The sequence below is a fragment of the Neoarius graeffei genome, chromosome 16, assembly GCF_027579695.1.
Source record: "Neoarius graeffei isolate fNeoGra1 chromosome 16, fNeoGra1.pri, whole genome shotgun sequence".
NCBI lineage: Eukaryota > Metazoa > Chordata > Actinopteri > Siluriformes > Ariidae > Neoarius > Neoarius graeffei.
Window position 1 is genome coordinate 54,698,137 of NC_083584.1, and position 25,794 is coordinate 54,723,930.

The 25,794-nt window shown below is 41.8% G+C and overlaps 1 protein-coding gene across 1 annotated transcript; it reads left to right on the forward strand.

The window, feature by feature from the left end:
* creb5a (cAMP responsive element binding protein 5a) lies at positions 1-24,791 on the forward strand. The gene is made up of 11 exons (XM_060943189.1): positions 1-69; positions 3,091-3,162; positions 3,349-3,442; positions 7,982-8,091; positions 14,308-14,486; positions 15,258-15,333; positions 17,503-17,583; positions 18,729-19,022; positions 19,123-19,344; positions 21,338-21,437; positions 23,752-24,791. Exons 2-11 carry the CDS (start codon positions 3,109-3,111, stop codon positions 23,868-23,870), a joined length of 1,329 nt encoding a protein of 442 aa, XP_060799172.1. The 5' UTR covers positions 1-69; positions 3,091-3,108; the 3' UTR covers positions 23,871-24,791.
* The last annotated feature ends 1,003 nt before the right edge of the window (positions 24,792-25,794 follow it).

Genomic DNA, 25,794 nt, shown 5'->3' on the forward strand with positions numbered 1-25,794 from the left:
CGTTTCAGTTCGGCGCGCTCTGTGTTTGCGCGAGGAGCCTCGCTCGACTCAGTCTGCGCGCGCCTTCAGGTGAGTTACTTTAACTCTGTTACACTCAGCTAGGCATGTTACACAGATAGAACGTGTGTGTGTGTGTGTGTGTGTGTGTGAGTGTCAGATGGTCACGGCTCAGAGTCTATTTGAAGATCTGTGACAGCATGTGCCACACACACACACACATACTGCTCACTCATTGAGACAGCTTATTGGGTCGAGTCCCGTCCTTTAATCAGCTCCACTTTACACCAGGTAGTGGGTTCAGGTGACTGTGTGTGTGTGAGATCTTGTGCTGGGATGAACTGGTTTTGATACTTGTCACGTCGCATCAGTGACACACACGTGTTTCACACAACTTTGAGAATCCACCTGCACATCGGTTCTGCGCCCAGGACATTACACTTCCCTCAGGGGAAGTTCTACGGTGTCGGTTACGAGTCTGTGAGTATGACGTCACTCTGCGGTTTGACGTAGCTGAAAGTGTTTTCATCTTAATGAGTGCTTAAGGATGACGTCACGAGCCCAGTGAACGAGCTGAAAGGGAAATAAAATAAAACTAGATAGAACGGATGCCTCCGCCTGGGAGACTACACGCCTTATTAAGTTGTGATTTGGGGATGGACATTTGACCTCACAGTAATCTTGACCTGTGACCTTTTAACCTCAAAATCTAAGCAGTTCATGTTTGCCCCCAAATGCAGAAATGGTGAAAGTTTGGTGAAATTCCTTTCATTTGCCTTGGAGATAGTGTGTTCGCAAGGTTTTCAGACAGACATTTGACCTCACAGTGACTTTGACGTTAGACCTTTTGATCTCAAAATCTAATCAGTTCATGTTTGTCCCAAAGTGCACAAATGGTGAAAGTTTGGTGAAATTCCTTTCATTTGCCTTGGAGATAGTGTGTTCGCAAGGTTTTCGGACAGACATTTGACCTCACAGTGACTTTGACCTGTGACCTTTTGATCTCAAAATCTAATTATTTCATGTTTGTCCCAAAGTGCACAAATGGTGAAAGTTTGGTGAAATTCCTTTCATTAGTCTTTGAGATATCGCATTCACAAAGTTTGAGGATGGACATTTGACCTCACAGTAATCTTGACCTGTGACCTTTTAACCTCAAAATCTAAGCAGTTCATGTTTGTCCCCAAATGCAGAAATGGTGAAAGTTTGGTGAAATTCCTTTCATTTGCCTTGGAGATAGTGTGTTCGCAAGGTTTTCGGACAGACATTTGACCTCACAGTGACTTTGACCTTAGACCTTTTGATCTCAAAATCTAATTATTTCATGTTTGTCCCAAAGTGCACAAATGGTGAAAGTTTGGTGAAATTCCTTTCATTAGTCTTTGAGATATCGCGTTCACAAAGTTTGGGGATGGACATTTGACCTCACAGTAATCTTGACCTGTGACCTTTTAACCTCAAAATCTAAGCAGTTCATGTTTGTCCCCAAATGCACAAATGGTGAAAGTTTGGTGAAATTCCTTTCATTTGCCTTGGAGATATTGTGTTCACAAGGTTTTCGGACAGACATTTGACCTCACAGTGACCTTGACCTTAGACCGTTTGATCTCAAAATCTAATCATTTCATGTTTGTCCCAAAGTGCACAAATGGTGAAAGTTTGGTGAAATTCCTTTCATTAGTCTTTGAGATATCGCGTTCACAATGTTTGGGGATGGACATTTGACCTCACAGTAATCTTGACCTGTGACCTTTTAACCTCAAAATCTAAGCAATTCATGTTTGTCCCAAAGCACACAAATGGTGAAAGTTTGGTGAAATTCCTTTCATTAGCCTTTGAGATATTGTGTTCACAAGGTTTTGGGATGGACGCACGCACGGACGGACGGATGGACAGACGGACAACCCGAAAACATAATGCTTCCTGCACCTTAAGGTGGCGGAGGCATAAACAGCGCCTTGTTGTCGTGTGTGAGACTTGAGACAGTGGATAACTGAGATGGTGTGTGTGTGTGTGTGTGTGTGTGTTCGGGTTCAAGAGCCAGTCTGCACAGATCCTCATGCTGCAATCAGAAAGAAAAAAGCAAAGAACTTTATTCATCACACACTTGTGAAATTTCCTCTCTGCATTTAACCCATCTGAAGCAGTGAACACACACACATACCCAGAGCAGTGGGCAGCCCCGCTAACAGCGCCCGGGGGCAGTTGGGAGTTAGGTGCCTCGCTCAAGTGCACCTCAGCCCAAGGCCTTCCCATATTAACCTAACTGCATGTCTTTGGACTGTAGGGGAAACCGGAGCACTCGGAGGAAACCCATGCAGACACGGGGAGAACATGCACACTCCACACAGAAAGGCCCTCACCGGCCGCGAACCTGGAACCTTCTTGCTGTGAGGCGACCATGCTAACCACTACACCACCATGCTCTGTTTAATGCTTTAAACAGAGCGATCTGACAGCCAATACAGACCCCTCCCTGAGCCATGCTGACGGCTCAATAATACTCATTCAGATCTTCAGCCTCAGTAGTGACTGTAGTTAATGGAGACATGAAACACAACCAAGTCACCTACGCTTCAATCCAAAGTGCATGAGGATAAGTGTTCGGTCTGTATGCTAAACGCCGTATCTCACTCGCACACTGACAGAGAGTGATGTTTCAGAATGACTCCAAAGCACACAAAGCTGTGACCTTCCAACTCTGAGTCCTGGAGGGTCTGTGGCACCACCATGAGTGTGTGACGTGGGGTTTCAGGGCATATATTGGTGTCAGGAGAAGAAGGTCTGATCAGATAACATCTGTAAATTACATTGCTGATAGGGAATGCAACACACACTCATGTGACAACAAGCTGCACGACACGACAAAGATCACTTACAGTGCGTGTCCCAGAAAAACCTACGAGCAGCATCAGCCATTCCTTAAAGGATATTAGGAACTCTATACAAATAAAACTATACACAGATAAAATATTCTTCTTCTTCTTCTACTTATTATTATTATTATTATATATCTCATTATTATTATTATTATTATCAAGTAGCTCTTATTATTTGCACTTGAGACATAGCAGTGTGTGTATGTGTGTCTAGGCTCTTCAGGTCCCAGTGATGAACACTGATCAGGACAGGCCATATGTATGCACTGCTCCCGGATGCAGTCAGGTGAGTCACACCTGGACGCAGCTCCTGCCTTCAGTCTCAGCCGTGCACAAGTACGGCACAAAAACCTAACGTGATATAAAACTGTAAACACTACTGAAAACATACACCAGCATGAAACACTGCATTCAAACACATCTAGTGAACGCTGCATTCGCTCATCCCAGTTGTTTGTGTTGATTTCTGTAGCGCTTCCAAAGAGAAGATCATCTGATCATACACAGGCACAAACATGAGATGACCCTCAGATTCTCTTCCATTAAGTGTGACAACACACTGTCAGGTAAGAGATTTCCAATTACACAAACACTCAGACAATCAGGGAAATCGAAACTACGAGATATATACGCTGTCAGGTCCATAAGTATTTGGACAGTGACCTGCTTTTCATAATTTTGCCTTTGTACACCACCACAATGGATCTGAAATGAGATGTAGTGTAGACTTTCAGCTTTAATTCAAGAAGACTCAAAAGTAATTGGACAATCGACTGATGAGCAGTTTCCTGGCCAGTTATGGCCTGTTTCTTCATTATTTCATCACAAGTTAAGGAGATAAAAGGTCTCGAATTGATTTCAGGTGTTGAATTTGCTTTTGTCAGCTGTACATGTGAACTCGCGGTACGCGGTCCAAAGAGGTGTCGATGAAAGTGGAGGCCGTCATTAGGCTAAAAAAACAAAACAGACCTATCAGAGAGATAGCATTAATTTTAATTTTGGCAAAATCAACAATTTAGTACATTTTTAAAATCAAGGAATGCACTGATGAACTCAATAATACCAAAAGGCCTGGAAGACCACGGAAGACAACTAAAGTGGATGATCATAGAATTCTTTCCTTGGTGAAGAAAAACTCCTTCACAACATCTAGCTAAGTCAAGAACACTCTTGAGGAGGTAGGCCTACCACTGTCAAAGTCTACAATCAAGGAACGCCTTCATGACTGTAAGTACCGAAGGTTTACCTCAAGATACACACCACTCGTAACACTCGAGAAGAGAACAGTCAGATTAGACTTCATGAGAAAGCCTGCTCAGTTCTGGAACAAGATCCTTTGAACAGACGAAGATTAACTCGTGGCAGAATGATGGGAAGAGAAGAGTATGGAGAATGAAAGGAAGAACTAATGATCCAAAGCAGACCACATCGTCTGTCAAACATGGTGGACATGGGCGTGTATGGCTGCCAATGGAACTGGGTCACTGGTGTTTATCGATGATGTGACTGCTGATAGAAGTAGCAGGATGAATTCTGAAATGTATAGAGATTTACTTTCTGCTCAGATTCAGTCAAATGCTGCAAAACTATAGGACGGTACTTCACAGTACAGAGAGATAACGACCCAAAACATACCGTGAAAACAACCCAAGAGCTTCTTAAGGCTAAGAAATAGAATGTTCTTAAATGGCCGAGTCAATCAACCCATATGAGCTGCTGTTCATTTATTGAAGACAAAACTGAAGGCAGAAAGAAACACAAACCAGCAGCAACTGAATACAGCTGCAGTAAAGGCCTGGTAAAGCATCTCAAGGGAGGAAACTCCAGCATTTGGTGATGTCCATGGGCTCCAGACTTCAGGTGGTCACTGACTGCATCCAAGGATTAAAAATGATGCTTATATTGATAATAATGACTGTTTGTACAATTACTTTTGAGCCTGTGAAAATGGAGAGACTATATATTTTTTTTTTTGTGGACTGTTCCTTTAAACCCATTCAAGCTGAAAGTTTACACTTCAGTAACATCTTGAGTACTTCAAAATTACAAATATTGTGTCACTATTGAAATACTTTTGGACCTGACTATGTGGATGGATAGATAGATAGATAGATAGATAGATAGATAGATAGATAGATAGATAGATAGATAGATAGATAGATAGATAGATAGATAGATAGATAGATAGATAGAATACAGAATCACGTGATTAAATGGAAAGACGCTCTTCTGAAATATTCTGTAAGTAAAATAACCAGTGAGAAACTTACTCAAGTAGAAATGTGTCTAATATCTTTGTAATTATTAAAAAATTGTGAAAAAGCAATAGGTTATTCATGCTTTATAAACTCGAAGGTCAAAAATCTTTCTTTCAAACAAATACCAGAAAGGACTAGTCTGATTCTGCCTGTATGCCTAACAGTAACACTTCTTTTTAGTAATTAAAATGCTATCCAGCTTTAACAATATTTGCAAAAACCAATGCTGTCTAATTTATAATCTGCTCATGAACACTTCTATTACAATTGCACAAGTACAGGACATAAATATAGCTGCAAGCACTAAGGCTGTGTCTGTTTCATTATCTTGTGTTGGAATGTGGTGCTATTATGCTGCATCACCAGACATTCAGGGTGGCACAGTGGTTAACACTGTCACCTCACAGCAAGAAGGTTCTGGGTTCAAGCCCAGTAGCCAAAGGGGGTCTTTCTGTGTGTTCTCCCCGTATCTATGTGGGTTTCCTCTGGGTGCTCCGGTTTCCCCCACAGTCCAAAGACATACAGGTTAAGCTAATTGCCTGCAACCCTGTACAGGATGTATGGATGGATGTCGGGACCAAACATTCATGTGAACTTTGGCACACTGAATTATCCATGGACCTGGACAAGTGGACCTGGACAAGTCCCCAGGTCATTGCAGGGCTGACACATAGAGACAAACAACCATTCACACTCACACCTACAGTCAATTTAGAGTCACCAGTTAACCTAACCTGCATGTCTTTGGACTGTGGGGGAAACCGGAGCACCCGGAGGAAACCCACGCGGACACGGGGAGAACATGCAAACTCCACACAGAAAGAAAGGCCCCCATCAGCCGCTGGGCTTGAACCCAGAACCTTCTTGCTGTGAGGCGACAGTGCTAACCGCTACACGACCATACCGCCCACATTGAATAATGTACAGTGGTGCTTGAAAGTTTGTGAACCCTTTAGAATTTTCTATATTTCTGCATAAATATGACCTAAAACATCATCAGATTTCACACAAGTCCTAAAAGTAGATAAAGAGATCCCAGTTAAACGAATGAGACAAAAATATTATACTTGGTCATTTATTTATTGAGGAAAATGATCCAATATTACATATCTGTGAGTGGCAAAAGTATGTGAACCTCTAGGATTAGCAGTTAATTTGAAGGTGAAATTAGAGTCAGGTGTTTTCAATCAATGGGATGACAATCAGGTGTGAGTGGGCACCCTGTTTTATTTAAAGAACAGGGATCTATCAAAGTCTGATCTTCACAACACATTTGTGGAAGTGTATCATGGCACGAACAAAGGAGATTTCTGAGGACCTCAGAAAAAGTGTTGTATGCAGAAATATAGAAAATTCTAAAGGGTTCACAAACTTTCAAGCACCACTGTATAGTGGAATTATAGCACACTTCCTGTGACCGGTTAATTGCTTGTTTTGCCATGACAAGACATCAGAAATTCCTTCATACTTTAGCGCCATGGATTTTTTTTACATCATGCTGGAAAATATTTTGGTGTGAATCTGATGAACTGTGTAGAAGGAGTATTTAAGTTTGGTCCATGAGCATTATGACAATCATGCTATGACAATGGCACGTGTAGGTGATTATGCCTCATCGTTTTATACCTCAGTATACAACAGGTTTTCAAAACTTCCTTTGAAATGTAGCATCTACGATAATTTTTCAGTCAAATTCAGAATGGTGTACACACAAATTCATGTAAATATATCAAAGATTCTACTTTTCACTTAAGATGATGTCATTTCTAAACTTTGTCCCGAAAATTGTTGTATTAAAATTAAAAAATAATGCAAAATAGAAGCATTTTCACTTTTGTTCTCAGAGTTTTGGACCACACTGTGTGTTAACTATCCAAGTGAGCTACGCTGAAGTAAACCCCACCTCCGCTGTTGACAGTCTAAAGAAATGTGTTGTTAGCCCAATGTTGTATGGGGTTCACTAGCTTGTTGTGTTCATAAGCTGGCTAGCTAGCTTGTGTTAATTCATACATGTTTCTCGCTGTATAGTTAGCTAAGTGTTATCTAGACTTAGCAAACTTGATGGAAGATAAAGATGAAAGGAGAGCAAGAGTCAGGAGAGTTTGAGAAATCCTCTCGTCACGATGATGATGAAGTGTTATGTGTAGACTATAGCAGACGTTAGATATATATTTTAACACAACAGGCAACCGCACAGAAGCAGCATCTTAAGTTCAATACAGAGCCACATACTCAAGTACTGTAATGAGAGTACATTTAGTTTGGTACTTTCCACCCCGGGCAATAACTTTCATGTTTCCTCTCTTAACCCTAGAAAGGGGTCAGATTCTCCAGGTAGAGTGTACTTTGTGGAATATTTGATCAGTAAAACATTCACTTCCATGGTATTCCATTTATTCAACAGAAATCCTGGTTGTGAGCCTCAGTAATGGCATTTCCATATTTCTTGGTCATACCGGTAGGTTCCGAAAGAATAAACTTTTCATTCAACTACCTCACGTCTGTATAAGGCAGGTCAATATAAGTCCTATGCAATTCCTATGGAATTTTCTCACTATGCTATATATTTTTTCAATGTGTTTTCCTTGATTATGGATTAATCAAAAACAGTTCTGACTCTCTTTAAGGAAAACCACAGATTCCAGGGCATTTTGACCCTCTTTGTGTGTTTGTGCTTTTTTTTTTGGGGGGGGGGGGTCGTGCATTTTAGCTTTTTATCAACAAAGTGGTTGTTTCATTTCATTGATGCTAGACATCATCAACAATCATCTTCAGCCACAAACCTCCTCACCTCTTAACCCACACTGATGAAGGTATATTGTGTATTTGTACTGTGTGCTTATGCAGATCAGACTCCGACTCCGACACGCTTCCTGAGGAACTGTGAAGAGGTTGGACTCTTCAGTGACCTGGAGCTCAATCAGGCATCAGACGAAGAGGAAGAGGAAACAAAACAGGTCGGAGAACTGAGTTAAACCAGTTCTTATATCGACGTTAGTTGTAGCCATAGCAGTGGCATTGTGTATTAAAGTAATACAGTAATGTCAGAAGTACTGCTAAGAAATAGCAGGAAGTATGCAAAGGCTTTCATTTGGTGTGATTGGATTGTTCGTGCTTTGGAGAATGTGAGTATCATCACTAGCTTTATCACTTGTGTTAGAGAGTAAATATATACATATATATATATTTGTCAATTTTACACAACTGCGTCTGCCTCAAATCTAAGACTAATGATGTTCCACCATCTTATATAACTCCACCCCATCTCCCTTGAGAGTGGGCCGGCCCATCACAGCTAGCGAGCCAGTCTATAAATAGCTATGTGGTTGGTGACAGGTTTGTCAGACAGCCCCAAAAATGCAAAATTGCACCATCTACTGTTGAGCTTAGGAAATGTGTGTGTGTGTGTGTGTGTGTGTGTGTGTGTGTGTGTGTGTGTGTGTGTGTGTGTGTGTGTGTGTGTGTTAATTAAGTCTAAAAGCAGGGATAAAACATATCCAGACCAGTGATAAAAATATATGACCAGCACAGACGACTGCTTTAAAGCTGCATGGGAAGCACAGTCTCTGCTCAAATTTTAGTAAAATTCAGCAATGAAATGTTTCTCATGCCAATGTGTCAAATGTGGGTATAAAAGTTTACGCACCCCTGTTAAAATTGCACGTTTTTGTGATGTGAAAAAATGAATCCAAGATAAACTAGAAATGTGTTCAAGGAACACAAGGCCCCTCCCGACAGCATTTTTGTAGACGGTCATGCAGCCGTCATGAATGGTCGGTTACCTAGATTTTTCTGTGATTATTTTCTGGAAGTTTAATCACATTTTCTGCCAAAAAGCTTATTATGGCATTCAAAGAAAAAAAAGTAGATCAGTCTGCTGACCTGTCATAGTTCTTTGTCATTTTCACCGTAGAAAGCATGGAAGCAACAGACAAGGACAAAGACAGGAGGCCAATCTGTACCGTTGATTTATTGGACAACATATGCCATTAGCCTTATAATTACGCATAGTGTCAATGAGATCCAGAGCATTGAATTACGATGCAGAGCATGCACAATGTAAAAGGAATATCAAGTGTTTCATATTTCAGATTTTTTCAAGGCATTTCAGCAGAAATAATCCCGAATATGTGAAACGAGAAGACGAATGGAAAACATTCTCAGAGAAACCCAGCCTGTTCAGCCATTGCCATGGCAGCTGGATAGATGCCCAGTTCATTAAATATAAGTCACTTTTTTTGTATGAAATGTTGACAGATTATATCCAAACTGTAGCCAGGTTGAGAAAAGGGCATCCCCAATATATTTCCGCCCATTAACGCTCACCCCACGCCTTAGTATTTCCTGGAGTTTGGTGACAAGAATGGTCACGAATCTGCGCAACTGAATCTCTATATAAATGTCTGAAGACAAAGACGACTGTCTACAGAGCTTGTGTCTTCAGTGCTGTCCTTTACGGCAGTGAGTCATGGACCCTGTACTCCAGGCAAGAAAGGAGGCTAAACACCTTCTACATGCACAGCCTAAGGCGGATTCTGGGTATCAAATGGTCCGACCATATAACAAACAACGAGGTCCTCAGACATGCTGCCACACCCAGCATCTACACTGTGCTGCTCCAACATCACCTTCGATGGCTAGGGCACGTCTGCAGAATGCTGGACGGCAGGATCCCCAAGGACTTACTGGATGGAGAGCTTGCAACAGGCAAGAGAGCTCAAGGCCGCCCCAGCTCCACTTCAGGGATATCTGTAAAAGAGACATGAAGGCCTTCTATCTGGAAATTGATGGATTGGAAAGCCTTGCCCAGGATCGCTGCCACTGGACACAAGAACTCAACCGCTGCCTACGGAGGGGCGAGGAGAGACTCTGGCTTGAGGCAGAAGCCAAAAGAGAATGCCGAAAGAACAACACACACACACACACACACACACACACACACACACACACACACACACACACACACACACACATATATATATATATAGGCCCCATGGGGGCCTCTAATCATGTCAGATCTTTTTACATTTTTAATGTGATACAACAACATTCAACTGAAAAACAAATAGAAACATAGGCAAATGAAAAGAAACAGGAAAAAAATACAATAAGTATGCACACCCCTTAACAAATACTTTGGTGAAGCAGGTTTTACTCAGTGTTCCTCAATCTTCATGAGGCTATTTTATTCCACGTCAGATCTCTCGGAGAGTGTGGGATCTCCTGTACACACAGGGTTTTGGATCTCACAGGGTATTTAGATCTGGGCTGTGACAGGGCCACTCCAGAACTTTGATCTTCTTACTGTCTACTGTTCCATGAGCTATCCATGACATTAAAAATGTTAAAGAAATGCAACAAACATTAAATTCTCGAACAGGGTAAAACACAAAAACCCTAAATGTAAAGAAGAGCCCATGATAACTGCAGGATTTTCCAGAGTGGCGTAGGAGAGCTTCATCCATTCTGTTGTCATTCAGCGTTGCTTTGAGGCGTCAAACGCATTTAAGCAGTTTCTGATAATGTACAAATAATTGATTTGCTTTTTTCCTGTTTAAAAATGAAATTTGCTCACAAACAAATGCAAGTCATGTTTTTGATGGGTGAGAACATCTGAGAGGTTCTCCAGAGCACAAATGTACGTCCTCTGCATAGTGCCCCATGACTGAAAGGCCTACAGGAAGTACTCTGACCAAGTCAGATCTTTTTATTGGCTGATTCAAAGTCATCCCTTCATTATTAACCCTTTTATTGCCAAATACTGTGTGAAGAAAATGTAGCTGTTCCTCTGAGGCAATGGTGTTCAGTAGAGGTTAAACCATTATTTACAGTGGTGCTTGAAAGTTTGTGAATTTTGTGAATTAGAATTTTCTGTTTCTGCATAAATATGACCTAAAACATCATCAGATTTTCACACAAGTCCTGAAAGTAGATAAAGAGAACCCAGCTAAACAAATGAGACAAAAATATTATACTTGGTCATTTATTTATTGATGAAAATGATCCAATATTACATATCTGTGAGTGGCAAAAGTATGTGAACCTCTAGGATTAGCAGTTAATTTGAAGGTGAAATTAGAGTCAGGTGTTTTCAATCAATGGGATGACAATCAGGTGTGAGTGGCACCCTGTTTTATTTAAAGAACAGGGATCTATCAAAGTCTGAGCTTCACAACACGTTTGTGGAAGTGTATCATGGCACGAACAAAGGAGATTTCTGAGGACCTCAGAAAAAGCGTTGTTGATGCTCATCAGGCTGGAAAAGGTTACAAAACCATCTCTAAAGAGTTTGGACTCCACCAATCCACAGTCAGACAGATTGTGTACAAATGGAGGAAATTCAAGACCATTATTACCCTCCCCAGGAGTGGTCGACCAACAAAAATCACTCCAAGAGCAAGGTGTGTAATAGTCGGCGAGGTCACAAAGGACCCCAGGGTAACTTCTAAGCAACTGAAGGCCTCTCTCACATTGGCTAATGTTCATGAGTCCACCATCAGGAGAACACTGAACAACAATGGTGTGCATGGTAGGGTTGCAAGGAGAAAGCCACTGTTCTCCAAAAAAAACCATTGCTGCTTGTCTGCAGTTCGCTAAAGATCACGTGGACAAGCCAGAAGGCTATTGGAAAAATTTTTGTGGATGGATGAGATCAGAATAGAACTTTTTGGTTTAAATGAGAAGCATTATGTTTGGAGAAAGGAAAACACTGCATTCCAGCATAAGAACCTTATCCCATCTGTGAAACATGGTGATGGTAGTATCATGGTTTGGGCCTGTTTTGCTGCATCTGGGCCAGGACGGATTGCCATTGTTGATGGAACAATGAATTCTGAATTATACCAGCGAATTCTAAAGGAAAATGTCAGGACATCTGTCCATGAACTGAATCTCAAGAGAAGGTGGGTCATGCAGCAAGACAACGACCCTAATCACACAAGTTGTTCTACCAAAGAATAGTTAAAGAAGAATAAAGTTAATGTTTTGGAATGGCCAAGTCAAAGTCCTGACCTTAATCCAGTCGAAATGTTGTGGAAGGACCTGAAGCGAGCAGTTCCTGTGAGGAAACCCACCAACATCCCAGAGTTGAAGCTGTTCTGTACGGAGGAACGGGCTAAAATTCCTCCAAGCCGGTGTGCAGGACTGATCAACAGTTACCAGAAACATTTAGTTGCAGTTATTGCTGCACAAGGGGGTCACACCAGATACTGAAAGCAAAGGTTCACATACTTTAGCCACTCACAGATATGTAATATTGGATCATTTTCCTCAATAAATAAATGACCAAATATAATATTTTTGTCTCATTTGTTTAACTGGGTTCTTTTTATCTACTTTTAGGACTTGTGTGAAAAGCTGATGATGTTTTAGGTCATATTTATGCAGAAATATAGAAAACTCTAAAGGGTTCACAAACCTTTAAGCACCACTGTATACTGTATATCTTATCATGTTCTACATATTTTACAAATAAGAAACAAAAAAAGACGTTTGTACCTGGAGGCACAGTGGTGCAGGGGTTATCACTGTCACCTCACAGCAAGATGGTTCTGGGTTTGAACCTCGTGGCCGGCTGGAGCCTTTCTGTGTGGAGTTTGTATGTGTTTCCTCCAACATTCCAAAGACATGTGGATTCGGTCAACTGGTTACTTGAAATTTCCCATGAGTGTGAATGTGAGTGTGATGATCATTCGTCTCTGTGTTAGACTTGTGATAGATTGGCGACCTGCCCAGAGTGAACCCCATCTCTCACCCGAAATCAGCTGGGATTGTCTCCAGACTGCAATCCCCTACAACCCTGACGGATAAGCGCTATAGATAACAAATGTATTGATGAACTTTTGGACCTTTAAACATATCAATGCTGAGTAAGAATGCTCGAAGCTGCATCTGAATCTATAACAGTTTTACACAACTACAATAGCTTTATGTCATAAGTAAATTATAATAGTAATGTCAGATGCATAGAATTCTTGGCAATAACGGTAAGCTGCATTTCCTTCCAGTGCAGTTCAGTTGATTCTAAAATTAAGTTACATTTCCTTCATCCTACATTTCCTTCATCACTAATTATAAGAAACTCCTCTCTTGGTTACCAGGTAAAGCTGATGAGCTGTAGAAGTGTTCTACTCCAACATACTTACAGTATAACTAAGTAGATAAGCCAGTTATAGCACTTCAACCAAATAAACGAAATAATACCATGTTTGCACCTATGATGCTTACTCTTTGAAAATGAACATCCATCCATCCATTATCTGTAGCTGCTTATCCTGTGCAGGGTCGCAGGCAAGCTGGAGCCTGTCCCAGCTGACTATGTGTGAGAGGTGGGGTACATGCTGGACAAGTCACCAAATCATCACAGGGCTGACACATAGAGACAAACAACCATTCACACTCACATTCACACCTACAGTCAATTTAGAGCCACCAGTTAGCCTAACCTGCATGTCTTTGGGGGAAACCGGAGCAAACCCACGCAGACACAGGGAGAACATGCAAACTCCACACAGAAAGGCCCCCGTCGGCCACTGGGCTCGAACCCAGGACCTTCTTGCTGTGAGGCGACAGCTCAAATGTTTAATAGTCTGTGGATATTGTAATTAAGATGACTTTCTACAAGCAACATGAATAGATGACGATAGATAGGCGACGGTGAAGTCATAGCTGAGGAGAGCCATCTGCAGAGCGTGTGCTGTATCATAGCCGACTGTGCACTCTGACCTCCAGCTTCCTTCACCGTGTGGAGGTGACATGGTGCTGCAGGGTTACTGTGTGTGCGTGTGTGTGTGGGGTGGGTGTTCCGGGTTCTCCGGTTTCCTCCCACTGAACAGAAACATGCTGGTAGGTCAACTCGCTAATCCAACATGCCATTTGCTGTGAATCAGCGTTTGTGTGTGTGTGTGTGTGTGTTCCTGTTTCATGCCCAGTGTACCTAGGATTGGTTCCAGATCTCCTGCGACCGCAAATGAAGATAGAATTATATAGAAACTCACTTTTGCATAGAGCTCATAGTGAAGAATGCAAAAGTGGCACTCAATGATGAATCGAAATGCACAGAGATACAAAGATACAAGTCTGTTTTGTGATGCTCAGAAATGAAAGACTTAAACAGAAAGTGTTATGGTGGCTCGAACATCATCATTTACTGTTATTTTTTATTTTTCTCCTAGAACTTTTCAGTCCAGAGCTCATCAGGGGAGACTCAGAGTGAGCGTCGTGGCTCCCAGCAGCAACAGCAGCAATGTGCCTTGGCTCAGTTCCACACAAGCCATCTCCACACACACCCCTCTCAATCTTCCGCTCATTGCTGTATGGTACGACCCACCGCCCACAGCACCACCAACACACAGTGAGTACTACTGCACACATACACACATACAATGTATACTACATTCATATACTGTACATACACATCGACTTACACCCATTCATTCACCAGCCACTTTATTAGGAACACCTGCTCATTTATGCCGTTATCTAATCATCCATCCATCCATCCATCATCCGTAACCACTTATCCTGTGCAGGGTCGCAGGCAAGCTGGAGCCTATCCCAGCTGACTACGGGCGAGAGGCGGGGTACACCCTGGACAAGTCGCCAGGTCATCACAGGGCTGACACATAGACACAGACAACCATTCACACTCACATTCACACCTACGGTCAATTTAGAGTCACCAGTTAACCTAACCTGCATGTCTTTGGACTGTGGGGGAAACCGGAGCACCCGGAGATATGGGGAGAACATGCAAACTCCACACAGAAAGGCCCCCATCGGCTGCTGGGCTTGAACCCAGAACCTTCTTGCTGTGAGGCGACAGTGCTAACCACTACATCACCATGCCACCCTGTTATCTAATCAGCCAATAAAAAATGAATAAAATCACGCAGATATGCATCAAGAGCTTCAGCTATCTCTCTGAGTCTGTGAAATGATATGAACGTTGACTGAAGCTCTGGACCTGCATCTACATGATTTTATTCACTGTCCTGCTGCCACATGATTGGCTGATTAAATAACTACATAATAAAGGAGCAGGTCTTCCTAATAAAGTGGATTTTGAGCGTTTGTTTGTTTCTGTACTCATAAGATATCTCTGTCTCCATCCCACCCACTTAAGGACAGACCCCAGCTGTCTTCACAACCAACAGCAACACCCTGCATCATGCGCCATGCAAGCGGCTCCCGCTGTGCGCGTGAGTATTTTTACACAAAAAGGAGGTGACATTTAGGCTGTTATTCAAACTTTAACTTCCATATTTAACAAGAATGCTCTCACATTCACTTCTTTCTCAGATGCACACCATGGCCTCACATTCGTTACTTTTACCACGCTTTTAACCCTGTCAGGAAAAAGAGTACTAAATACAGTGGTGCTTGAAAGTTTGTGGACCCTTTAGAATTTTCTATATTTCTGCATAAATATGACCTAAAACGTCATCAGATTTTCACACAAGTCCTCAAAGTAGATAAAGAGAACCCAGTTAAACAAATGAGACAAAAATATTAGACTTGGTCATTTATTTATTGATGAAAATGATCCAATATTACATATCTGTGAGTGGCAAAAGTATGTGAACCTCTAGGATTAGCAGTTAATTTGAAGGTGAAATTAGAGTCAGGTGTTTTCAATCAATGGGATGACGATCAGGTGTGAGTGGGCACCCTGTTTTATTTAAAGAACAGGGATCTATCAAAGTCTGATCTTCACAACACATGTTTGTGGAAGTGTATCATGGCACGAACAAAGGAGATTTCTGAGGACCTCAGAAAAAGCATTATTGATGCTCATCAGGCTGGAAAAGGTTACAAAACCATCTCTAAAGAGTTTGGACTCCACCAATCCACAGTCAGACAGATTGTGTACAAATGGAGGAAATTCAAGACCATTGTTACCCTCCCCAGGAGTGGTCGACCAACAAAGATCACTCCAAGAACAAGGCGTGTAATAGTCGGCGAGGTCACAAAGGAAGCCAGGGTAACTTCTAAGCAACTGAAGGCCTCTCTCACATTGGCTAATGTTAATGTTCATGAATCCACCATCAGGAGAACACTGAACAACAATGGTGTGCATGGTAGGGTTGCAAGGAGAAAGCCACTGCTCTCCAAAAAGAACATTGCTGCTCATCTTCAGTTTGATAAAGATCACGTGGACAAGCCAGAAAGCTATTGGAAAAATGTTTTATGGACTGATGAGACCAAAATAGAACTTTTTGGTCTAAATGAGAAGCGTTATGTTTGGAGAAAGGAAAACACTGCATTCCAGCATAAGAACCTTATCCCATCTGTGAAACATGGTGGTGGTAGTATCATGGTTTGGGCCTGCTTTGCTGCATCTGGGCCAGGACGGCTTGCAGTCATTGATGGAACAATGAATTCTGAATTATACCAGCGAATTCTAAAGGAAAACATCAGGACATCTGTCCATGAACTGAATCTCAAGGGAAGGTGGGTCATGCAGCAAGACAACGACCCTAAGCACACAAGTTGCTCTACCAAAGAATGGTTAAAGAAGAATAAAGGAATGGAATGTTTTGGAATGGCCAAGTCAAAGTCCTGACCTTAATCCAGTCAAAATGTTGTGGAAGGACCTGAAGCAAGCAGTTCATGTGAGGAAACCCACCAACATCCCAGAGTTGAAGCTGTTCTGTACGGAGGAATGGGCTAAAATTCCTCCAAGCCGGTGTGCAGGACTGATCAACAGTTACCACAAATGTTTAGTTGCAGTTATTGCTGCACAAGGGGGTCACACCAGATACTGAAAGCAAAGGTTCACATACTTTTGCCACTCACAGATATGTAATATTGGATCATTTTCCTCAATAAATAAATGACCAAGTATAATATTTTTGTCTCATTTGTTTAACTGAGTTCTGTTTATCTACATTTAGGACTTGTGTGAAAATCTGATGACATTTTAGGTCATACTTATGCAGAAATATAGAACATTCTAAAGGGTTCACAAACTTTCAAGCACCACTGTAGGTCCTTATGACTGGCCTGGTACCATCATATGTACACCTTGGTACCTTTTGTGTTTCTTTTTAATTAACTTTAAGTGTAGTAGTCCTTAGGTCTAATTATTTTCCTTAAATACTTTTATTAAAGGTTTAAAGTATTCATACTGAAAGCACAAATAAAGTCCCTGTGATGGTATCATCCCAACCACAAGGAAAAGTGCACTTTGGTACAGTTGGCAATGTGCACATCATGGATTAACACACTTTGGCAAAGCTGTAATAATTTCTCACTGCTCTTTAGGTCCTTATGCACGTACTTAATAACCTTGACTTGATTTAAATGCAATCATACACATTACTGGTGTGATGAGAACAATTTTTTTGTAATTCTGATTAAACTAACAGATGAGCACACAGTTACCCATGGACCCCGGAATGATTGACATGCCAGGGCCTACTCACTCCGGATCATGTCCCACACCCCAGGTACAGCAAACTACACTATACTCTATGCCAATATCATGAGGGAAACTATCCATATGGAACATTTGGTCTCCACCAAGATATATAAACACGCCCATACTGTCCTCATGCTAATTCATGCTGTGCCTACTCCTAAGCCTAAAGCTACTATTAGTAACCAAATGGAAACACACCCACATGATGCTTTTCTCATTTTCACCCCAGTTCAGTCATCTGTCAATACAGCCCAAAGTATGTGCCTCCCTGACCATCACACCCATAAGTGTTTCTTCCCCAAACTGTTGCTACAAAGTTAAAAGCACACAGTTATACATAATGTCTCCGTATGCTGTAACATTACAGTTTCCCTTCACTGGAACTAAGAGGCCCAAACCTGTTCCAGCATGACAATGCCCCTGTGCACAAAGCGAGCTCCATGGTTGGAGTGGACGAACTCGAGTGCCCTGCACTACATCATGTAATTCTTCTTATCATGTACTCATCAAGGAAGAGGGTGAAGGATAACATGTGCTTCCTCGAAGACTTGTGAAGCCAAACTGATGCTCATGTTGTGTAACCGTATCTGCCTCTTGCACATACATGAGCTCGCAAATGCCCACTAGTGCCAGTCTTGCGGGAGTTTTCCACCCCTCCTTCCCACCCAGAGAGCACGGGTAATTTCGCTCCCTTGGCTCCTGGTACAAATCTCTTGACGATTGGGTGAATTGATAAAATGGATCAGTTGGTTGTGATATAGTGTAACTGCTTACAGCTGCTACTGACTGATACCCAGAGTTTAGTCGCAAGATGAAAGCCTTAGATATAACTAATGGAATTCAGCAGGACTCTGGAAATAGGCTTACTTGTCGTATTTAACAAATGAATGGTATGTACTGTCTCTGACCTGATCAGCAAAATTCATTTTAATATTTTAGTATAATCTACCTTTTATGTTTTTCCCCATTGTGTAAAAATCCGCATGAATCTGTAGCCAGTGGATCATCTTCCCATATTCAGAGAACAAAAGAAAGCAGCTCTGATCACAAATTCAGCTCATGATTCTTTTTTTTTAATAATAAAATATAATTTAGATGTGCAGCGTTCATGAAAATGTAATGACACACATAGAGCTTTGACTAATAATCTGTATCCCATTCACAATCCATTAGCGGTCAAAGGTCATGTCATGCCAGACTCACCCAGTGGCTTCCAATGGGATCCAGAACCCCATGGGTCACATGATGGAGATGATGTCATCGCAACAGGTGAGGATGGGGCTACCCCTGACACACGTGGCAGCATCGCCTCATCAGTCGTATCAGCAGCAGAGACACACCCATCAGCAGCATAGTGAAGAGCAGTCTCCTCACAGCTGTGCTCACCATTCGCCCCCTGCACACCTGCACCCAGGCCCAGCGCAACCCCCAGCCAAACACCTGACACATCAACCAATCTCTGCACAGGTAGCACTTTATTTTACTACAGTGCTTTGAAGAATGCTATTTTGACTGACGTTGTTTTTATCTGGAAAGCCTATTCTTTTTTTCCTTTCTTTTTTTTTAGATATCTCCAGTTCCCAAAAACACATCATGTGTGGACTCTCCTTCCCAGACGAGTGGTGGGAAACGCAGACGGACAGCAGACGAAGATCCAGACGAGCGCAGGCGCAAGTTTCTGGAAAGGAACAGAGCAGCAGCTTCACGCTGCAGACAGAAGAGGAAAATCTGGGTGATGTCACTGGAAAAGAAGGCAGAAGAACTTACACACACAAATCTGCAGCTACAGGTACACAAACAGCAGCAGCTTGTGACCACAGATTTTAGTGTTTAGTCTCAAACAAAATGAAGTGGAAAAGTTCTCACACGTGACCTGTGTTACTCTCTAGTGAATTTTACTGTAACCCTGTAATCAGCAGCTCTATAGCAGAGTCGACAACATCCAGTCATCCAGTGTACAGTCCAGCAACTCACTAATGGAGGCTTTTAGACAAACTTTCTAGTCTGTAAATATCAATAATCAGGGTTTAAAGCTTTCAGTAAAATGTCCACCTCAAAATACCTGAAACTAGCCCAAAAATCATGCACTGGGAAAGGAAGCTGAGTTTCTTCTGTTCCTCAGGACTTCTTTTGTGAAACAAGTATTTCATATGTATTTCATAATCCCCCTTTCTCTCTCAATCTTTGCTAGATATCTTACAATAGAAATTGTTCTGTATATCACTAACTTCCTGTTAGTGATCATGATTGACTACAGCTGGTAGCTTCTCTATGCCTTCATAAAAAGGGTTTGCTTACAGCACTCATTGGATTGATCAACACACAGTGAAATGGGAAAGTCCAAGGAGCTCAGTGCAGATCTGAGAAAGAGGATCGCAGATATACACAACTCCAGAATGTCTCTTGGAGCCATTTCTAAACAACTGCAAATTCCAAGATCAGTTCAAACAATTGTATGCAAGTTATTGTGCAGTGTAGTCACTTTGCCAAGCCACTTTGCTTCAAGAAAACCCAAACTGTCACCCTCAGCTGAAAGGAAATTGGTTTGGATGGTCAGGAACAACCTGGGAACCACCATGGCATAGCCCCGCCATGAACTGGAAGCTGATGGATCATTGTCTACAGTTCAGATCACCATGGACTAAGAGGCTGCTATCCAAGAAATAACCCCCTGCTCCAAAATTTACACCTTCAAGCTTAACTAAAGTTTGAAGCTGACCACATGGACAAAGAAAAAGCCTTTTGGAAAGCTATATGGTCAGATGAGACAAAGATTGAGTTGTTTGGCCACAATGACCACCATGTACAGAGGGACACTGTAGCAGCTGGTGGTGGTGGTAGGATCATCATGCTCTGGGGCTGTTTTGCTGCCAGTGGAACTGGTTCATTGCACAAAGTGGATGGAATAATGAAGAAGGAGGACTACCTCAGAATTCTTCACCATAAACCACCAGAAACTCGAACACGACTTGGAACCTGGGAGTTAGAACAGGACAATGAACCCAAACATGCATCAGAGCTGGTTGTGGAGGATAAAGCAGGCTAACATTAAGATTAAAACAAGTCCTGACTTCAACCCTATTGAAAATATATGGACCGTGCTTATAAGTCGAGTCCATGCCAAGAAAAAAGACAAATTTAATTGAACTCTACCAATTCTACCATGAAGAGTCGTGAAATATCCAACCAGAATTCTGCCAGAAACTTGTTCATGGTAAACAAAACTGTTTGGTCAAGGTGAATCTTGCGAAGAGACATTTTACCCAAATATTAGGCGTGCTGTATGTATATTTTTGACCCTGTGTTGATTTCAGAAAACCCGAAGAAAATTAAAACTTGTGCACCAAATTCTAGTGTTTTTTTTTTTATTAAAGCTGTATGCTGTACAATCATTCTGCCACAGAAAAAGAACAGCTCAGACAAATTACCGAAAGCTCAAATATTGCCATGACATTCATATCCAAGATGACATTCATGTTGCTGTATGTAAACTTCTGACCACAACTGTACATACAACTGCAACATCTGGAAACATGAGCAAATCAACAGAAAATCGCCTTTTATCTGTCAAATGGTAACGTTTTTAAGTCACTGTTGACTCAAAAGATTAATCAGTGTTTGAGGTGAGGTTAAAATGTATGGAGTTGTGAATCAGGACATTACTGAGATGATATTGGTTGGTCTGCTGATATCTCCAGTACGCTGATGCTCTCCATCGCCTTACACATCGTGATTGTGAGTTTATAACGTTATCTGTTGTATTTTTAATGGCTGTGTTTCAGAACGAAGTTACGCTCCTCAAATCAGAGGTCATTCAACTCAAGCAGCTTCTGCTGGCACATAAAGACTGCCCTGTTACTGTGAGACAACGAGAAACACAAGGTGAGACACAGATGCACTTAGTGGCCACTTTATTAGGTTAGATATCTACCTTACACTCACATCCATGTGCATGTGCAGTAGGGGCACAAACTAGTGACTGTTATTTAACACTTTATATCATGATTCTAAGGCTATCATGGATATAGCTAGCTACGACACTGAGGATCTCCAAAAAGCATCTCCATTTGTCAGATTCAAAGTAGACGCCCTTTCGATTTCATAAAATCGGTGAAATTTAGTTCCCTCTGAAATTTGGTCATTGTGATATATGTTTATTTCTGTAATATCTAAAAAAAAACCCAGACAATTCTGTGGCTGGGAAGTTATTTAATTTGAGGGGATTCCCGAGCAAATAATGTGCATGAAATCGCTTGCTTCGCGCAGTCAAGCAGACAGAGGAAGTCCGTGTGCGCATGTGCAGATTTACCTTGACCGTGCACTGTTACATCATCTTGTCGCTAAATGAACAGCTGATCACACCGAGGTGCTCGCTGACCGCCGATATTTATTAGTTTAGTCCTGCGTTTCCTTTCCTTTGCATATAACATAACGTCTTTTCTTCTCGCTTTCCGTTACCATAGTCGGTCTTTTACATTTCATTCGCACACTCACATCCTCCATTTTTCTCTCCTGTTTCAAATTTGTATCCCACAATGCCCTGTGCGAACGGGGAAAGCCCACCATGTGATGCATGATGTAGTATCTTGAATTGGGTCATGGTGAAGCAGGAAAAAATAGCGGAAAATTTAGGGCCACGTGGAGATAAATTCATTAATTGTTCTATTTTTAAAAAACTAATAAAATTGGAAGTTTGTGATTCGAAATCAGTAGCTTTCGGTAGACTAAACAAAAATAACTGGGTGTTGGGAAAATTCTTTTTATGACCTACACTTGAAAAAGGGCGGCACGGTGGTGTAGTGGTTAGCGCTGTCGCCTCACAGCAAGAAGGTCCGGGTTCGAGCCCCGTGGCCAATGAGGGCCTTTCTGTGCGGAGTTTGCATGTTCTCCCCGTGTCCGCGTGGGTTTCCTCCGGGTGCTCCGGTTTCCCCCACAGTCCAAAGACATGCAGGTTAGGTTAACTGGTGACTCTAAATTGAGCGTAGGTGTGAATGTGAGTGTGAATGGTTGTCTGTGTCTATGTGTCAGCCCTGTGATGACCTGGCGACTTGTCCAGGGTGTACCCCGCCTCTCGCCCGTAGTCAGCTGGGATAGGCTCCAGCTTGCCCCCGACCCTGTAGGACAGGATAAAGCGGCTACAGATAATGAGATGAGACACTTGAAAAATCTGAAAGGCAGTACAGCTTTCAGTATGGAAACAGTGACGTTTGGTGGTTTGTAAAATGCATTTAATGACTGTTAATGGTGCAAGAGAAATTAGCTTGATTGTACAGTTAGCTGATGTAGCCTTCATTAACTGTGCATGGCATATTCATTGTATCCGGTCAGGAACACACACATAAAGAAAGAGAGCTTTGGCAACTGTAAATAAACTGTAACTTTCTAGCTCATGTGCAAAGTTGACTGGTTTGTTCATATGAAGACAATAAACCCTGAGTGTGCTTTACTCAGTACATCAGGACGTTTAGGCAAATTTATTTAAGACGCTATTTATTGGCGGCACTGTGGTGTAAGTGGTTAGCACGGTCGCCTCACAGCAAGAAGGTTCCGGGTTTGAACCCAGTGGCCGGCAAGGGCCTTTCTGTGTGGAGTTTGCATGTTCTCCCTGTGTCTGCGTGGGTTTCCTCCTGGTGCTCCGGTTTCCCCTACAGTTAGGTTAATATGAGACGACCTTGGGCTGAGATGCCCTTGAGCGAGGCACCTAACTCCCAACTGCTCCCCGGGCGCTGTTAGTATGGCTGCCCACTGCTCTGGGTGTGTGTGTGTGCGTGCTCATGGCTCACGTGTGTGTTCACTGCTTCAGATGGGTTAAATGCAGAGAGGAAATTTCACAAGTGTGTGATGAATAAAGTTGTGCTTTCTTTCTTGAATGGAACAGTTTAATTTCTCTTTCCCTTTTTTTCTCTAAGTCTATGTCATTGAAATCTGACGTTATTGGTCTGAGATCAGTTTACCTTTACGTGGCCATGACATTAATGTCTGTTTATTTCTGGTCACTTAGCCACATTTGCAACTACTTAAATTGTGGTCACTGGTGGGCCTTTTCATTCACAGACTGCGAAATCATACTTAGGAAGGATAGTGTACCTAATAAACTAGCAGCCTAGTAGACATATACATGCATCCTCGATTCAGTAAACATAATATGCTGTCAGTTCGAGTCTAACTGATTTTTAATATTTATGTTCATGTGCAGTTGGCAGCCCAACAGGAAGTCCCCTCCGGACACAAAACATCCAACACAACAGCATCTCATCGTCCAGCACCACAGTGGCGCACACACACCTCAGCACACACTCACATTCTGCATCCTAAAGGCAGTCATTTAATATTAATCACAAAATGTGTTCATGATACAGAATAGAAACTGACTCAATTTTTATGATTCATCTCAGTTAATGATGGCAGACGTCGTAAACAGGAGACGTCCGTACAGACTGATAAATGAAACACTTGTGTGACCGATTGGTTCGAGGCAGCACTTTCACCGGGAACCTGAGCATTACGATGCTGGATCCGCTCACACTGTGACAGACCGGAATCAGCCGCCTGGACGAGCTCGTACTCACGTCACGCTGCCTTGTTCCCACCTTTCTGACCCATTTTGCCGAGTGGTATTTCCTCAGGGACGTTCACTTCGGGCAATATTTGTGTGTTTCTTGTGTTTTCCAGCACTTTGTCTTCCTCTGTCTCAGCTAAAGAGCTCTGTGGAGCTAAACAGCTGAAATGCCAGATGAAAACACCATTCAAATTTTGTACTTCTCAATCAGGGGAATGTATGATAGTGTAAATATAAACAGATAGTTTTGAATAGCTTTGGATTGCATCTGCACCTTCTGCTCTGACTGTAAGCAGTTATACGAGCTCTTTCTCAGTGAACCACTCAGGTGTCACGTCCAGAAATAATATACTGCACTATCTGAACTGCTTTATTAACAATGTTTCGTCCATTTCATTGCATATAAGGAATTATTCAGAGGATTCATAACATACCAAGACTAAGACATCCAGTATTTTTCATGTGAACACAAACAGCACCGGTATACTGTAAGGGATTTTAAAAACCCTTATTTCCCACTGACAATCGCATTTCATTACTAAGCGGATAATAACATTTTGACACTGTGCCATTCGCTGTTTATGTGGCTGTTACAAATAAATGTTGAATGTTTCACAAATATACAGTGCAGTGTTACAAAATGTTTAAAATGTTGCGGATAACACGCTCTAAATGCTGTAGCTGAAGATAATATTTTCCATGTACAGTTTTCCAAAAAGAAAAAAAAAATCCATATTTCTTTATTTTTGTACCAGCTGACTAACATATGTTATTGCGATTTCTAATTAAAAGAACTTGAGCTACATTCTTGTTGTCGTTCTTGTGCTTGTGTCTGCAGTAAGATCATCATCCTAACCGTAATAAACATTAATACTGGAAATTGTTTAGTGTGTAACGTTATTTAGCATTCAGATCATACAGCACCTAAATTACAGCCTATTTTAGTGAAAGACAACACCACCAATAATAAAAGAACAAAAAACAGAAGTCTATACATTATATAAAAGGTAAAGCGTATCCTCTGCATGCTCAGAAAATCAGCTGGAGTGTGGCCCTTATGAAGTCATCATTTATGGTTATAAGAAAAAAAAACCTAGTATTAATTATTAGTAAAATACACAGGTGATTATAGAAGATCTGCATGCTGATTGGTCGAGAAATTCAGACTGTTTCTTGATAATCATTTCAAGTGACTCGGCAAAATGGCGGCCAATCGCTTCATCACCGTAAGTGAGGAAGAATTACAAATGATGAAAGAAAATGCTGTTCCTAAAAGCACCAAAGACGCTACAAAGTTTGGTCTAAAACTAATCAAAGGCAAGGTAGAATTGCTGGGTTTCAGTCACGTGACTTTTCTTAGCGGTTTTACCGGAAATGAAATAGCTGGTGGTCTAAACGGCTGTCATAGTGCAAACAACTAGCGATAAGTTATCAGAGTACGCTTGTAATCTAGAAGCCACTGCTCGCTTTAGAACATTCAGAAGATTGCTGTGTGCAATGGAATCGACCCCTACAGTCTGGGAAAGAAGGATTTGTCGAAAACTACCCTTCAGTCGAGTTCCCCGACATCTCGAACTATCTGGTGTTGCAGACGTCCTTCTACACCGCAAAACAGATGAAAGCGTGGAAGAGTATGGAGGCTTACAACTTTTTTGTAGGTTTCTGGGTAAAGGACCTCGC